The following is a 17,259-nucleotide window of genomic DNA, read 5'->3' as shown; positions in this document are numbered from 1 at the left end:
ATAAAAGTTAACTGGTAATTACTGTACAGTAACTCCAATATAACATGAAAGCAACACAATGGCTAAATGTATGTCCCAACCTATATGATATCCATAATTAGTAAAACTGCATGATTTTAAATCAAAGAAAACAATCCAGCGCTAAGGGGACAAACTTTAGACAGAGGTACAAGTTGTCCAAAAAACTCAGTTGCTTATTTTTTTTTTTTTTCTTTAGCTCGGTTGGTAGAGCAGGCGCACACATATAGAGGTTTACTCCTTGACGCAGCGACCGCGGGTTTGACTCCGAACTGCGGCCCTTTGCTGCATGTCATTCCCCCTCCCTCTCCACCTTTTCATGTCTTCATCTGTTCTGTGAAAATAAAGGCCTAAAATGCCCCAAAAATAACTTTTATAAAAAAATAAATAAAAAAAATGCCCTGAAGGTCAAGTCTGAAGTGTTTAAAGGCTGGAGTTCCCTCAGTGTCCCACTTTCACACAAAGATCAGACTGAAGAGATTATTGTCAAAAATGGATCCAAAAAAGCTACTGAAATGGGAAGCAAATGTCAGTGGCTTCCATGTTGCCTTCAAGCTGATTATGTGGCATATGTAAATCCCTCTTGTTGAGTAAGTTCTTTGCTGTCATTGGATCATCAGCACATCAAGGGAATGTTAATACATGTCAGTGTGTTATCGGAAGTTGGGAATCCATCTGTCTTCAAGAGCAATTCAGAGTGTGTGTGACTGTGACAAACACTGGCACACCACACAGTTTAGACAATATGTTTGACCAAAAACACTACAGAAATGTTAATATAGCACTCTGTATTGCACTGTAATGACAGACACATACTGCCTTACCCCATAAACTGTGGAAGGATGCAGTTTAAAGGTATCATAAAATAAATGTTTTTTTTCCCCCACAGTGTCTAAACACAGAGAACAGTGTTAGTTAACAGTGCTGAAGCCTTATTGATTGGTTATCAACAGTGAAGTTAAAGTGTACCACAGCCAACACTCCCACACAAGACAGACAAGAGTTCAGTTGGGATGTTAGATAAGGTCGTTAACTAGTTCAGTTTCCTCTGAGTGACCAAGCTACATCAAATGTGTATTTGTGATTCATGGAGGGCTGAGATTCTCAGCTGAACCTGTATTTACCTAAAAATAAAGATGAATTGCATAATGGATTCAGTCACCTCTGAAGTCCGAAGAAAGGTAACTTGCACATACTGAAAATAGCATATAGAAAAATCTATACAAATATACTGAAGGAACAAAATGCCATTGGGTCCTGGTCGTATGTACAGTACAGTGATCCTGGTATTACTGTTACATGTGTTTGGTCCCTGGGAGACAAGCTACTGCAACAAATAGCAACAACACTTTAGATTAGTAGTACACTCAGTTTCCCAGTCTCTCTCTGTCTTTTGCACATAAAGTTGGCTGGTTCCTGAAATCCTCTCTCTTTTATTTTTTCTTTTAAGTGGTTTACAAACTCCATTCAGGTGGCAGTATTCATTGGCAGAATACGCATGTTCAACCCAGGAACGATTTCTTCAATTCCATGAGATTTTTACCTGACAGCAAAGATTAGGAATGAAAGGAGAAAGTCTGTTTGTGAGAGAGAAGGAAGCTCTTAGGAAACTTAGCACAGTTTGGTTTACTAGGTGAAATACAACTGAAAAACTGAGGATTTATTCCTTCAAGTGTTAGTATCAATATTTTCCATCACAGATAACCAAACTAACTTGAACTTGAAACTTTGTATTACCTGATAAAGCAGGTCCTCTTTGCGGTCAGACGGAACGTACAGGTACAACCTCTAATATAAATGAAAACATATTGATTTTAATCTTGCTTAGTTGTTTACTAATGTCAAAGTGTGAGCAACAGTTATTTGCTGTGAATTTCTCCTACTTATATTAAAATAAAGTCCTTGTCTGCCTCCTCCACAGAGTCTGAGGACTTCTTGCGCACAGCCTTGTCAGGGTTTGGAGATTGGCCCTTGGTCTTAGAGGAGCTATGGTCCTCAGAGTTGGTGCGGAGACGGCTGGGTCGCTGAACAGAGTCTGACACAGACCCCGTCCTCACTGAAAACAAGAGAGAGATGAGGAAAATAACAGTAAGTGTTGACCATGCTTAGAGCAAGGGGAAGACAGGGGGAGAGAGAAGAAGAGGTTTGCTATATTTTTGGGTACATGTAGCGGTTTTTAGGTGTGCTCCTACAGTTGGCTCTTGCTCCAATGCCAGCCCTACAGCCAGTAGGAATACATAAACAAAACCAGGAAGCACCTTCGTCCCATCTTATATTTATAATACACTATATTTATATTACTTAAAGCTGAATAACAATTTGCATACCAGCAGTGTGTAAACATATCTATTTAATACAAAACAGTATTTAAACTGTAGCAGCAAAATAAATAGTGTAGAAATAAAGGATACTTTACTACTAGGATAATCTAAAAAAACAAATAATGTAGGGCTAGGATGAATTGCTGAATTCCAAAATTACACAAAGTTGTGAATTTTGTGAATATACAGATTGTTATCCCTGTGGCTGGTGTTATCCCTGTGGCTGGTGGTCTGTGCCGAATATTTTCCTAGTCTCTGCCCAGTGCATGCTGGGATAGATGAGAGTGAATACTTAAAAGGGATCCTGCTCTGTATATAAAAAACAACCCAGATTCAATTAAAAATTATTAAGAAACAACAAAACAAAGAAACACAAAACTCCAAATAAATTCTCATTTGCCTGAGAGCAGAAATTATGTTCATGAACATGAATCAAGTATGTGTATTTCTGACAGGCCCCAGATGGGGTCACTGATAATATACAATAAAAAATGGTATGGGGGCGTTACCAAGGGAGACCAAAGAAAAGGATATAATATATTAAAACATCAGCGGGAAGGGAGCAAACACAGACAAACAAAAGTCAAAAAATTGCCAGGCTGCCTGTTACATAATAGTTAACTGTTGTCAAATCTTGACAGTGACATCAAACATGTACCAGTCTATCTGGGGGAAATCTGCTCTGGCCAAAGGACAGGTTTCAGGTGAAGGAGAGAAAAAGGCAAGTGCAAGAGTGTTTGTAAGAAGATGATTTTTTTCCCTGCAGTCAAAAATATATTCATTTATTTGCAAGATTTAGACAGACAGGTGTTATTACCCACCATCCTGAGTGGTTTTGTTGGCAGAGCCTCCTGACTGCAGACCGGTCTGGCCCTCTTTGTCTTTCTCTGACACCGTCCTCTTCAGCGTGGGAGGAAGAACTGTGACCTTAGGGGACACGCTGCCACTGCTGGGGGAATCTGAGCTCTCATCTGGCGATAAAATGATCAGAAAACAAATACTATCAACTCAAACAAATATTGTCTTATTTGTCATTCAATCTCACCCCAAGATGACAAACTGAATCACTGTAGCAACAATCTCCTCAACGTGGCAATCTTATCCAGTACTCGTACTGTACCTATGCTCCTGCTGTTACTGCTGGTCCTTGGCTTCAGTGGGATGGTGGGTCGGGCAGCCAGAGCAGGCTTCCCTCCTTGTGGCACCGGGGGTTTGGGACTCACTGGTCCCCCAGGCGAACTTGAGGAGGATGTAGCCCTTAGACGAGGGGCTGGGTCAGGCTTAGTCTCGCCACGAGGAGGGCTCTTCTCTGGAGAACCAGATGAAGGGTCGGATTTATGAATTGAGCCACTAGAAGACCTACTTTCTGGAATGGTGGGCTGAGACTTGGCTGCTGGCAGATGATAAAATTAATAAATAAATGTTTGAATTGTGCACACAATGATTTTACAGTACTGTATGGGTATGAAACCATAACCCAAAACAGGAACATGAAAATCATCCACTAAAACCAGCTGCAAATCTAAATTAATCATTAATAGTTAGCTTTTTTCCATGTTTACCTCAACAGATTACCGCTTACCTGCTGCATTGCTGTCAGGCTTGTCAGGGCTGGAAGACTAGAGGAGAAACAAGGACAAATATTGGATCACTATACAGGTGTTCAGAACTGAATTCTTTTTTCTTCTTTTAACCGATTACTTAGTTTTATGACATAAAACTACAACATGAAACCTAGTATGTACAAATACTGTACCAAATGTTAATGATAAAACATTTTCTTCGAATAACGCTTTAAAAAAGGTACTCAAAGGGTTAAGGCCACCTTTTTTAGTTTGGTATAGTTACCAAATTGCACTCAATTTAATATACAGTATATTTTTAGTTTCAAGCTTTCATTGATTGGAGAAGTGCTGTGCTGTGAAAGTAAATGTACATAGACCCTTTGAACAGAAGGGGGCGCCTTTGTGTTAGAAAATGCTCAGGATACAGCTCACACACCCACGCTTTGTATTATAGTAGTTAATCTCCTGAATAGCTCTCTCCATTTTACCTGCATACACACATGCACAAAAGTACATGCACACACACCTGGAAGCCTGCCAGACCAAGCAGATGGCAGGAGAAGCTTTAGTGCCACTGATACAAGGTCAGAAAAACCACTAATGCTGCAAACGCCATAAACCTCTTACACACACACACACACACACACACACACACACACACACACACACACACACACACACACACACACACACACACACACACACACACACACACACACACACACACACACACACACACACACACACACACACACACACACACACACACACACACACACACACACACACACACACACTAGTGACAAATTATACATCTAGTGAACACACTTAAAGCCATCTCATATTTCAAAGACAGACAATAGTGTACAAAACATACAGTTGTTGTCCTTAATAAACTCTTGGGTTACACGTTATCTCACTAGTTTAGCTCCAACTAAAAAAGTAGCTGTAGAAAATACAGCACTTAATTTAAGGCATCTTAGTGAATGTGGGAATTTTAAATAGGTGAAATATTACCACAACATTTATGTCCTGCTGTGAGTCATGACAGATAATTTGCATATTAGCCTTCTTTCTTGTCTTCATTCTGTCAATTTCACCCTGTCATCTGGCAGAAAATCAACATGTTGACAGGCGCAATGATTGTGTGTGTGTGTGTGTGTGTGTGAAAATATTTCTTATTTTGTGTTCTCTTAGCTGGAACCAGTAGTTAGTGAGTGTAAAACAAAACAGCCTTGACAAGTGGAGAAAAATCTAACCTCAGACAAAATCTAATGTTGTCCTTATTTAAAGGATCTATATCTCACTGTCATACCATGATCATAAAACCTTCAAATAAATAAACAGCTTAAATGCAGCTTAAAAAAATTATCTTAACTTTGTTTTCATTTTGCGCATTTTTTCATTTTATTGTGGCCTATTATTGTCACTCTGTTTTTGCTGGTCTTTTGTTTGCTGTATTTGTTTCAACCAAATCACATGGATCAGCAGATTGTTTGCCTAGTTGCTATGATTCGGACCTAAAAGTTGATGTAAAGGACTATGTGATTTGGTAAAAGGTTCCAATAGAAGCAAACAAGTCAAACTTGAGTTGAATTTCTTTTGTCAACTTCTGTCTGCAATGCTAAGCATGAACACTAAAGCTTACTTTGTAAAAAGGAAAGTATGACCAAACACAAATATTACAGGTTCAGAATACATTGTAATGTGGGCAGTTAGCATCATCTTATACTTTGTGGTACAAATCAGGTACATCTATCCCTTGTAACCCAGGTGCCTACTTTTTAAATCACACCACCTCACCTTGTGTGCTCTCCTCTCCTGCTTTGCCTTCATCTCGGCCAGAAGGCCGCTGCCCATTATCTGCAACCCTGGGTACCGCCTGCCTCCCTGAGGACTGCCTCGGCCGTCTGAACTCTCCCAGGGCTCGTCTATAGAGTCTGGCGTCCTCAGCTCCTCTGAGCGGTCTGAGCTGCTGCTGTGGTCTGTGGGCTGCGAGCGGCTGGAGGCGTCTCTGCAGTGAAGACAGAAATTTTTAGAGAATCAAGAATCGGGACTGGTGGACTGATGTAGTTAGTGGGTAATCGGTTGTTCTATAACAGAAAATATTCATCTATACCTGGACTTTGGCTCAGGCGCTGGGCTCTTTACTGCCACCTTTGGTGAAGAGGGGTCCTCAGGGATGAAAGCCGTCATCGAGGCTACAGAGGCTGAGGATGGACCTGAAGCTGGAGGGGTCGCCTGGTTTTTCTCAGATTTCTCAGATTTGTCCAATTTATCAGATTTATCTGATTTGTCCAATTTATCAGATTTATCAGATTTATCAGATTTGTCCGATTTATCAGACTTATCTGCTTTGTCAGATTTGGCGGAACGTTTGATGAGGTTAAGGAATCCTCCTTTACTCTTCTTCTTTTCTCCATCCTGAGATTCTGAACTCTTGTAACGTCTGATAGGAGAAAGAACAAGAGACAAAAATACTTCAGAAACTTAAGAGTAAAATCTACTGCAAAAAAGTGCAGGACAGTCCTTTATGAGAAAACTATAAATAAAGCATACTTGGAATCCATCTTGGTGACCTTTGTAGAGAAAAACTCGTCCACACCCTCATCCACCCTTCCCATGAGGCCATTCTGCTCCCCATCCTGAGATGGAGTACTGTTGATTTGCTGAAAGAGGAAGTTGAAGAATCTGATACGATGTCGGGAACATCTGACAAAGAGTAGTTCTACTGTCTCGGTGCATGGGAGTTTTTAGTATCTTTTGTGTTAAATGTTATCTTGCAAGTAAATGAAAGTAAGCCTCTCCTGGAGCTACTAATGTCTTGAAGTTAACTTAAAAAAAATCCATGCAAAGCTTTACTCACAGGTATTTTGCTGGAATGTGTTTTCTTGTTCCTGCGGGGTCGCAGTTTAGTGAAGTGCTGCAGCTTTTTTTCCTCCTCAGACGGTAGCTCCACCATCCCTCCTGGCGCTCGGTGCTCCAGTTTTGGCATGACATGAGATGGAGTTGGTGGAGTTTGGGATAAAGGATCCTCCACATGGACAGGGACGTCCTCCAGGGCCTTGTCCAGGTCAAACTCCATCTCTGTATATTGGACGGTCATTAGGTTTGGGATTACATACACATTAAATCAACATCAATATTAAGGGTTTATTTAAAAGACCAAATATTGAATGATTAAAACCAGACAGCCTACTCCATCAGCTTTTTACAGTATGAAGCAGAAAGATAATGTACTATTTGATTCTAATACAACTCAATGTCATATAAAATATACACAAAACTAGGTAATTAACTGCTTACCAAAGGCACGAGACACGGGCCGAAGCATTCTGCTGTGGATGCTCTTCCTCTTGGATTTAGGAGTCACCTGAAAGAGGATCATAATCAGACAGAGGTTGTGGTAATTGGTAACAAAGATAAACCATGTTCTTATACTGGGAAACAATTAAAACAAGCAACATTGTCAAAAATCATACAGTTGAGCTGACTCAGGCTATTGGATCCTTGGTTTCCTATTCGGGAATCTGTTGACAGTTTATTTGCAACTACTCTAGTCTGCCAGCTTGCACTAAAACCCAACACCATCCTACTTAACCACAACAGTCTTAATATAAGTAACAAACTGTAGAGGTTCTGTATTGGTTATAACACACACACACATTACATCATGTAATGTGTTTTAATTTGGATTAAAAAGTGTGCGATGATGACAGTGTAAGCTAGAGTAAGACAAATATCTTGATCAAGACAGGGCCTAGACATTTAGACAGGGCCTTCTTTTGTTTAAACAAGGCACACTGGTGATTAAATCTTTTTTTCTATTATGTATCCTAAAATGTAAAGTGATTGAGTTAAGTCAACTGTTGAGGTTATGAAAAATATACAACTTATTACTTATATTTATGTCTTCATACATTGGTGTAAAGTAAACACAGTACATGTGTTGCATATTATATTACATTTAGGTTATGATGATGGCAGTGCATTGAGTGCAGAGGAGTAGTGACTTGGTGAGACTTGGTGTGCAGTAGTTGAAGCTACAGCACAGAGGATTGTGTAGCAGGCAGGAATAGTGATGAGAGTCAGAGAAGAGAAAGAACAGTAAGATGAAAAAAAAGTGGATTGAAAGAAGATTAAAGAGGGACAGTCCAGAAATACTTACACTGGTGCAGCACAAAATCTCCATGGAGCAAAGGTGAAGAAAAGAGAAGGAAGAACAGAGGAAAAGGAGATTGAAGAGGAAGAAAGACAACACACAGTAAAGCCTAGTGAAGACAAAAATGAAAGAGATAGCTGGTTTCATGTAAAACAGGAGAAAGTAGAGGTAAAGGGTTAGGATAGAGAGGGATATACAATGAAAAGAAGGGTAAGACACCAGAAATGCAGACAGGACAACAGACAGGACAAGAACATGCAGCTTCACAACTATTATACATTGTCACAGCGATTGTTTTTACAACAAATCTACACAGAAACGTGTTAAACATTCAAGTAAACATTCATTTATTTTCACTCTCCCTCTGTGTCCTTCTCTCTTTACATGTTTTTAGTGCTGGAGAGTATACTTCACTTATACATACATATGTAAACATGTATGACATAGGATTTCCTATTGTCCTTCTATCAAAGAATTAAATCTGACAATTATATTTTGGAAACCTGAAACTCTTGTCTTGCTAGATTCAGGCAAGTCTCCACACACATATCTGCCCTGGTACAGATCAGCCAACAAGAGCAGTCATTTATAAAAGTAGTAAGCATACTTTTTGTTGTTGCAAAAAGGTTACTCTACTGAACATCAATACCAAAATCAATTCTCATTTTTCTGAAGTAAATGCAGAGATGCCAATGTCAATCTTTCCATTGAAAGGTAATATTAAGTCTGATGTAATTGCTTGTACTTGTGCTAACACCTAAATGTAACAAGTTGCATTTAAGGATTTAATTTTCCTGAAAAGCCAGTCACATGAAAAACACAAGAGGGCTAGATCATAATTCATGAAAAATCATGGACAGTTAAAACCCACACTTCTACCCAAACCTACCATGCATGTCTCCAGATCCTCCAGCCTCTCAGCCTCCAGGAGCTCGGTCGATGCCCGTTTAGGAATCTTCTCTTCTGGGACGTCCAGATCCACCGACTCCTGCTGCACCAAGGGGCGACCTCGCCTCACCAGATGGTCTGCCTGGGAGGACGAGACGAGTGGAAACAGAGGTGTTGTAAGAAGAAAATATAGGTGCAAGGAGGAGAAGAAAGAGGGAGAAGAGAAGATGTGGACAGGCAAGTGGAAAGAAAAGGGGAACCGAGAGAAAAGGCGGAATTTACACAGAAAGTATGAAAAGGGGTTTTAGAGAGATTTACATATGTGTCAGTGAGCCAGTTATGACTTTAATCTTACCAGAGTGTGTTGCGAAGTGGAAAGAGCCTCCAAAATCTCATCAACAATGCGATCGGACAGAAAGGACGCTAGACTCAGCTTCACCTCACTGACAGAGGGAGAAAGAGAGTGATGGTCAGGTAACAAAGCAAGACAACAGAAACAAGCATAAATATAGCCGCAAGTGGCAATTTGCAGGTTCAGACCTTTTTTCTCAATAGCGACTTCAAAGTAATTTCACACATGTGATCCAACATAGTTATAAAACATATCCTGCAATCTTTGTAACAATTGGACAAACAGTGCACTTTGTTTAAAATACCTATAACTGTTTTGTTTTTTTATATATATTTAATTTCAATTCAGTGTGATGTGTAGCTCAGTCCAGCTCATGGCAATTTGAGAAAAGCAGATGACCAACATAAAAACAATTGCTAATAAAGCCGCAAGCTGTAAATACAAGCTCAAACCTTGATTTGCAATTAATGATCCTTGATGCTTTTTTGTAGAGCACATTAGGCTGCACTTGTGTGAGAATTTTCAAGTCAATCGGCCTTACGGTGTGAGGGGCGTGGCCTTTCAAATTTTGTATTTTGAAGCCTTAAGTACAGCGCCAACATGTGGACGATTGGGTTCATATTTCTATACAAGCACATGTACACCATTTCCAGTTATTCCCCCAAGTTTCATGTTTCTAGCGCATCCCAGCTCACGGGAATTTCAGCCGGCGCGACAGGCAACAAATAATAATAATGATAACAATAACAACAACAACAACTAAAACAGACAAACATAGAAGTGTTCTACCACTTTTTAGTTTAAACACTAACTACAGAATGACGCACACCCACACCCAGTCAAACCACATACAGAACCCAACCACCCACCCACCCACACCCACACCCACACACACACCCACACACACACACACACACACACACACACACCTGATCTTGTTGATAATATCCACCCCAGACTGCTCCAGGAGGGTTTTGGTGACAAAGCTTTTGGGTACAACCATCTTAGCTGAACTGGCCTTCATTAGCTCTGGACGAAGACTACTCCTCTTCATCACATGGGGACACAGAGTCTCTGCTGCATCCACCATCGACTCCAACAGGGTCTGAAAGCAAGGAAGATAAGAGATGGATGGATATGAGCGAGTATGTGTATATAATGAGGGCTTTTATTAAAGCAACTCCTGGCTGACAAAGAGAGTATAGATATTGATTTGATAACCCAGCAAATAACTTCAAAGTTTTTTATCTGATCTATAAACAAAGATTTTTATTATAATAAATCAAATAAAGCGTGTTGAAGTCTTTCCTTAGATTCTGTGCTTTCTGTTCACTGCCTGTAGGTGGTGCCTATTTCTAGTTTTCAGTCTATAAATTACAAACAGACCCTGTAAATCAAAAATATGACCGCTTGGAAGTATTAGATTTGATTTATTAAAGTATTCTTTTTTGGTGGCTACAATTTATAGTTTACCTTACCATTTTTCTATCATCTCAAGAGTAGAGGACCCTACCTGTAGTTGTTGGTCCATGACAGTAGTCACCTCCCCAGCCATAGACTCCAGTTTCTCCTGGATAGGTCCGGCTGACGAGCTGTTCACCTCCTCTCTGGCAGCTGATCCTAGGTGGTAGAGGTTAGGGAGCAGCTGGGGAAACACAGAAAGAGGGACAACGGATGGGAATAGGAATCATAAGAAAGGATGTAGGAAATTGATCTTCAAATTATCTTTGACAGAAAACATTTTCATTCATGTGCACCAGCGAGGCCCGTGGGTAATGTGTCTCTCCTCACCGTTTTTGAGTTCCTGGCATCTTTGATCAGGTTCTCTGCTGACCTAACGTCCTCCAAGATGGCGTCTGTCTCTGAGTTCCTCAGAGAGTTCAGGTGGTCCTGCACCTTCACACAAATCCTGTCAATCATCTGGAAGACAAAAACAAGGCATGAAATGTCAAATGCTTAATAAGTGTATTAGTTTTTCTGACTTAAATAAATAAACAGATAAACACTCTTGGGTTAAATGCTATATGAGTTTAATACCCAATATAAATATATAATAATTATTTTGTTGGAGGTCGCCTTGATTTGTGTGATGCTGATTTACCTAAACAGAAATAACTACATTGGCAAGGCATACTGCTTAATGAATCTATACATCACAAACATAGATTATACATATAGTGTATATGAATTCAATAATGCAATCATGTACATGTGTTTACATCAGTTCCTTGACACACCTGTTGTGTGGTTGTGGTCACGATGCCTTGCTGCAGCCGATAGGCTTGTTCCTGTAGGTATTTTCTGGTTTCATGGTTTCTGTACAGATAATTCTCAATCTGGGGAGAAAACAGAAAGCAACTGTCATGATGATATAAAACAACCGGCTATTCTATTTGATTTTCCCTTAAGTTGTTGCATACAGGGTGTTTTTCTACACTATAAAAAACCTACCCTATTAGAGGGCAGCTGGAGGAACCAATGAGAATACTAAACATACCTTTAGCAAGGCGTCCTCTGTCTTCTCAGGGCTGGCCTTCAGAGCCTGGGAGGCATCGATGATGGGAATGGGCATGAAACGAATGGTGAAGTTCCTGATGGAAACAGAATTAGTTCACATTACAAAGGAAGGTAACGAGGCAGAGATGTGTGAAGAGATGCACAGATACAGACTTCCAATAAACATGAAGGACAATAATGTAGTATAATACAATCTGATGCACAGTTCAGCGTCTGCAATTTTACTTGCTGTAGTACAATAGTAAATATATACAGTATGGAAATGCATCCACTTGTGGTATTTCTTGATACATTCATTTATAATTTAAGAATATCTGCATATTTTTTACAAGGTTAACTTGCTGTCATAAGCGTATTGAAACATGACATGTACAGTAATTATATGCCATGGTTCAATCAGCATATTGAGTGTGTGTGTGTGTGTGGCAGCATTACATGTGACATTGGTCTATTACAGAGGGATGAATTGGAAGCATTACAGAGGTTACTGATCTTGAAATAGGTCACCACACAGTATTAATATTCATATTAAAATGGAGAAGAAGAAGGAATGACAGGAGGAAGTAATGAAGACAGTAGAATGGAAAGCAGAAGGAACAGAGAGATGAAAATGAGGGCGTTTTGAAGCAAAGGAAAGGCAGGAGGGGGAGTCAGATGTTTGTTTTAAACCTTAAAGGCAAAATGATTCATATTTATTCAGATATGCCTGGCTTCACAATAAACACATGCACACAGCAAAGCACCACGCCAGGCAACATTGTCCCAAAATAAAAAGATTTGACTTCTGTGTGAACCCGTCTGCTCTCTTAACTCGCCTCTCAAACTTACAGGCAAGGACATGGCCTTGGCATGGTAAACGATTACATACATTACTAATAAAGCTGCTGATTTCCTTTTCAATATATTGATTGTATGCTTTATAATTTAAAATCTCCAAATAAAGTCTTCAAAATCCGTGGATTTGTCCAAGTAACAGTCTACAACCCAAAAATATTAAGTTTACTATCACATAACATAAAGAAAAGCAGCACATACTCACAAAAGCTTAAATAAGAGAAAAGCTGGTATGCTTACTCAAAAACAATGATAAACAATTAATCAAATGACCGATACTGTATAAAGTCTGTTCCCTATTGATCCAATTGCATGCATGAGGGATGCTGTCACTTAATTTCTACACAACCTTTATCATTTTTGATCTTATTTATCTGATTATGCTTTAAATTAGGTCCTTAATGCCCATGAAATGTACAGTCCTATATGTGTATGATGATCAAAAAGCATTTATACTGTATCTTTTGATGCTGAAAAAAACAGGAGACTTTGTATACTTTCTCTGTTCACTTGAAAATGCCGACTTACACTTAATATTTTGCAGTATTGAAAGTCTAGGAAAACCTCTGAAGAATATAACGTCAAGCATTATGAAAACAAATCTGACAAAAAATAGCACAAGAGACTTGAGAAAATTGAGTGAAGGGAGCACGCACACAGAAAACTGTTGTTTCAATAATGCAATACAGAAACTCAGATGGGAAATGGGTAGATGTGCTGCTGGAAGAATAAGATAAACAGAGAGAGAAGATGAGAGAGGTGGATGTACAGATGTGTCCCAGAAGAAAATGTTGTGAGATGCACATGTCATTTCCCACTCAGAGAGAATATTGAACATTCAGAGAGTAGACAAAAATGTCATTTAATCAGTCTCGACTTGTACTTTCAATCTCTCTTCCTTTCCATTCCTCAGGACCTTTTTTTCCCCCGTCATTGCTTCTTTGTTGTTGTATTCCCTGTGTTTGTCACACTCTGATTTCCTTCATCTCATCCTCTCTCCTTCTCTTCCTGTCTAAACACACCTCAAGGTTTCTTCATGCTCAGCATGCCAAATGACATGGGCTGCAACAGCTAACCACACATGCATGCATCTCTTCAGCAGCTTTCATGTAGCACACCAGTGTATATAACGTTAGATGTTAGAATAAAGGTATAAAAGTGCATAGTAGCATTCACAGATTGTCAACATTTAATTTCAAACTGTAGTACACTTGCAGAAGGTCATCAGCCCACATACATACATACATATACACACACACACATACTACAAAACACACAAATATATAAAGACACACACACATATATATATATATATTATATATAATATATATATATATATATATACCACACACCACACATATATATATATATATATATATACACACACACACACACATATATATATATATATATATAATATATACACACACAAACCATATACACATATATATATTATACACATATATATATGCATCACACATATTATTATACATACATTAACATATATATACACACACACAATTACACGTATATATATATATATACATACATACACACACATATATATATATATAAACGTATTCAAATACACACACACCCACACACACACACACACACACACACACACACACACACACACACACACACACACACACAGTCTCAGTATACACAGATCAGACAGAGCTACTTACTTTCCAAAGCGGCTGCTACATCCTGAAGACCCTGAGGGCCGGTGTTGTTTTTATCCCAAAACACAGTCCTGCACAGACAAACACCCAAATCTGGAACTAATGAATCCAGAGAGATGATCTACTGACAGTCACGAGGCACTATGAAACTGTGTTGTGTCAAATATTTCTTACAACAAGGTGCAGTCGTATTTCATTTTATCCAATGTTCCCCTTTGAGGTGAGTTTTTAAATCCAATTCCATAAGAAAAGACATTTGCATGGGTTTCAGTGCTTAAAAGGGTCAACTATAAGGCAGCTTTTATTATGTAAGGTGTAAAAGTATGTAAATTATTGTTAATTATAATTGACAATCATGTGACAGTGCCTCTGACCCTGAACAAGTGCTCACCTGAGTTTGGAGTTGATCTGTAGCGCCTTGGCCAACATCTTGGCTCCATGTCTCCCATGGCGTCCGCTGATGTCTAACCTGGTTAGAGAGGAGTTGCTGCCAAGAGCGTTCAAAACGATGGTCAGATCACTCTTCAGTCTGGAGTCTGCTAGAGACAGAGAGGTGAGGGGCTGGGGGGTGGGGGAGATGAGGGGGGGGGGGGGGGGGGGGGAGAAGTGTATATAAGGTGGGACGGCGGGGCCGGGGCGAGGGAGGGGGGAGCGGGAGGGAGGGGTGGGACGGGCAGCCGTGGGGGGCCGCGGGGGGGAGCGCGCGGGGGATGGGCCGGGGGAGCGAGGAGGAGAAAATAAAAGAACAAAAGGTTGAATACACTCGTATGATCTGATTTGTTTGTGACTGACAAAAAAGCCGGACAATCTTTGGTTTATCTGCCGCCTGCAGGCTGTTCAATAGAGTCATACGTGATAAACTGCCCTCCAGTTCTCTGTGTTTATTTAGTTTTGGCATCACCAGCAAGCAAGCATTGAAGAGCTTTCTTGGCCCTTGTTGTATATCACTGCCAATGTTAACAAAAGCTATTTACAAAATGATTTATGACTGACAGGATTAATACTCCTTTGACCATTGCCAGCTTATTTTCTTGCCAAACTGACCTTTCACTGTATTTTCTATATACTGTGTGTGAAAATCAGTGAAAACATAAAAAGCATCCCATTTCCATATTCAAAGGCTGATAAAGATTCACTTACTACACTAATCATAAACTATCTGTTCCTTCAGGGGCTGGTGACTCAAAGGAGCAAACCCCAATTTAAACTTTCATTCGAGGATCAAGTGAACTTGCAAAAGCCTTCTCTAAAATGTCAGAGGTATTATCATGTAATAGAGGCACTCCACAAGGCAAAATGAAAAATGCAGCACTGGATCAAATGGATTTTGTTGTGATGTTTGAGGGATATGAGGGCTTACAAATGTCCAACAGCGCTTGTCTGTTCACCAGATTTGAGCTTGATACATGCCATTTACACAGCTGGAGACTACTGGGGGCCGTTTTCACAAAACATGCTGTGTCGTGCTCCAACAGTGCACAGATGTGACAGCATACAGCGCTGTAAGAAGCAAGTCCCAGTAAGGTTTAAATGATGTCAGAGTCCCTCTCTAATGAAGCTGTTGCCTTTAAAGGAGACTGATAAAGTGATGTGTGATGGAGTAGTTTCACCAGTTGTTAAACAACAGAACATTACTGGCAGAACATTACTTTTGTGTGCCTTGTCTGAGGTTGCAGAAAAAATTATTTACTGCCTGCATGTGCTCCTGTGTGGCACTGAGCAGACATTAAACATGCAAATTTAAATAGGTACAAGTTTATGGGCGAGTAGCCACGGTAGGTACTTCTTACTCTAGTGACATGAAGTAGAAAACAAGATTCTATCACTGGGTTTCTATAAGCTAAACAATAATAAAACAAAAAATCTGGAGTAAAAATGTCCTACTGTAGCAGAAATTCAGTTCACAACAATACCATACCAATACATTTGCTGCCATCGGTAACAGATTTGCGGATACAACTGTCTACTGTATTACTTTTATTTTGATCTAAGGTTTTTGTTGTATAAAAGATTTCTGCAATTTCTTTTTAATTCATGAGGTTTTCTTTCTGTGGATTAAGGGAATAGTTCAGCATTTTGGAAAAAGACACTTATTTGGCTCTTGCCGGGTATTAGATGAGAAGATACTGCTCTCATGTCTGTGTAGTAAACATGCCAGCAGCCGCTTATCATAGCTTAGCAGAAAAATACTAAACAAGGAAACTGGTAACCTGGCTATGTCCAATTGTATTTAAGTGCCCTTGCAGTACCTCAAATGCTCACTATTTAACTTCCTTATATCTTTTAAGTGTGAAACTAACTGTTCCCAGTTTCATCTTCAGCATGCGGTTTACAGGTAACCAGCTGAGCAGAAAGAAGCTGGAGTTAAATACATAGTTCAGGTGTTGGAAGGCAGATACGGTTCCCTTTGGTCAGAGCCAGGCTAGCTGTCCTGTCATCACTAAACTCATTTCTACACAAGAGTGATATCAATATTCTCTGAAACAGTATCTGTTTACATTCAGGCAGCCGTGCGGTATCTGAGATCTATTGGTCTGGACTCAGGCCAGGACACAGAAAACAGGGTAAATGTGCTGCCTGGAGTTGCGAGTTTGTGTGTTATAATTATTCTGTGTTCCTGGCTATACACAGGCAAAAGAGGAAAAATGTGCTGCTGAACACAATTTGAAATGCGTCATTAACACTACAGGCCTTCACTTATCTGTGTTTGCATGTTAGCTCTGGTTGAAAGATCCGCAAGAGAGTGGTTACACACTTGTCTCTCTCCAACACACACATAGCAAGACAGGATAACATGCACCTACTCTAACATACGCGTGGCGCACACAACATGCAAGGGCATCCATTACATCCCTGATCCATAGAAATCCACGCACCACAGCTCCTTTCATCAACAAACCCATTCTATGAGATC

General features: G+C 39.8%; 1 protein-coding gene across 1 annotated transcript in view; it reads right to left on the bottom strand.

Annotated features, from left to right (window-relative positions):
- Positions 1-900: 900 nt before the first annotated feature.
- The window catches only part of LOC116691342 (F-actin-uncapping protein LRRC16A), a 70,315-nt gene continuing 53,956 nt past the window's right edge, over positions 901-17,259 (bottom strand). Inside the window, exons 22-40 of the mRNA XM_032518883.1 lie at positions 14,737-14,906; positions 14,345-14,416; positions 11,804-11,897; positions 11,544-11,642; positions 11,098-11,226; positions 10,820-10,951; positions 10,236-10,411; positions 9,310-9,397; positions 8,956-9,096; positions 8,073-8,090; positions 7,211-7,277; positions 6,771-6,991; positions 6,464-6,573; positions 6,024-6,353; positions 5,708-5,918; positions 3,922-3,958; positions 3,460-3,732; positions 3,161-3,310; positions 901-2,074 (exon numbers count right to left, since the gene is read on the bottom strand). Coding sequence (XP_032374774.1) covers positions 1,902-2,074; positions 3,161-3,310; positions 3,460-3,732; positions 3,922-3,958; positions 5,708-5,918; positions 6,024-6,353; positions 6,464-6,573; positions 6,771-6,991; positions 7,211-7,277; positions 8,073-8,090; positions 8,956-9,096; positions 9,310-9,397; positions 10,236-10,411; positions 10,820-10,951; positions 11,098-11,226; positions 11,544-11,642; positions 11,804-11,897; positions 14,345-14,416; positions 14,737-14,906 — 2,691 coding nt within the window. The 3' untranslated portion in view covers positions 901-1,901. The remainder of the gene's footprint in view (positions 2,075-3,160; positions 3,311-3,459; positions 3,733-3,921; positions 3,959-5,707; positions 5,919-6,023; positions 6,354-6,463; positions 6,574-6,770; positions 6,992-7,210; positions 7,278-8,072; positions 8,091-8,955; positions 9,097-9,309; positions 9,398-10,235; positions 10,412-10,819; positions 10,952-11,097; positions 11,227-11,543; positions 11,643-11,803; positions 11,898-14,344; positions 14,417-14,736; positions 14,907-17,259) is intronic.

Source organism: Etheostoma spectabile, chromosome 6, assembly GCF_008692095.1.
Source record: "Etheostoma spectabile isolate EspeVRDwgs_2016 chromosome 6, UIUC_Espe_1.0, whole genome shotgun sequence".
NCBI classification, from domain to species: domain Eukaryota; kingdom Metazoa; phylum Chordata; class Actinopteri; order Perciformes; family Percidae; genus Etheostoma; species Etheostoma spectabile.
Note: the sequence above shows the minus strand (reverse complement) of the source record. Positions and strands in the feature narration are given on the sequence as shown.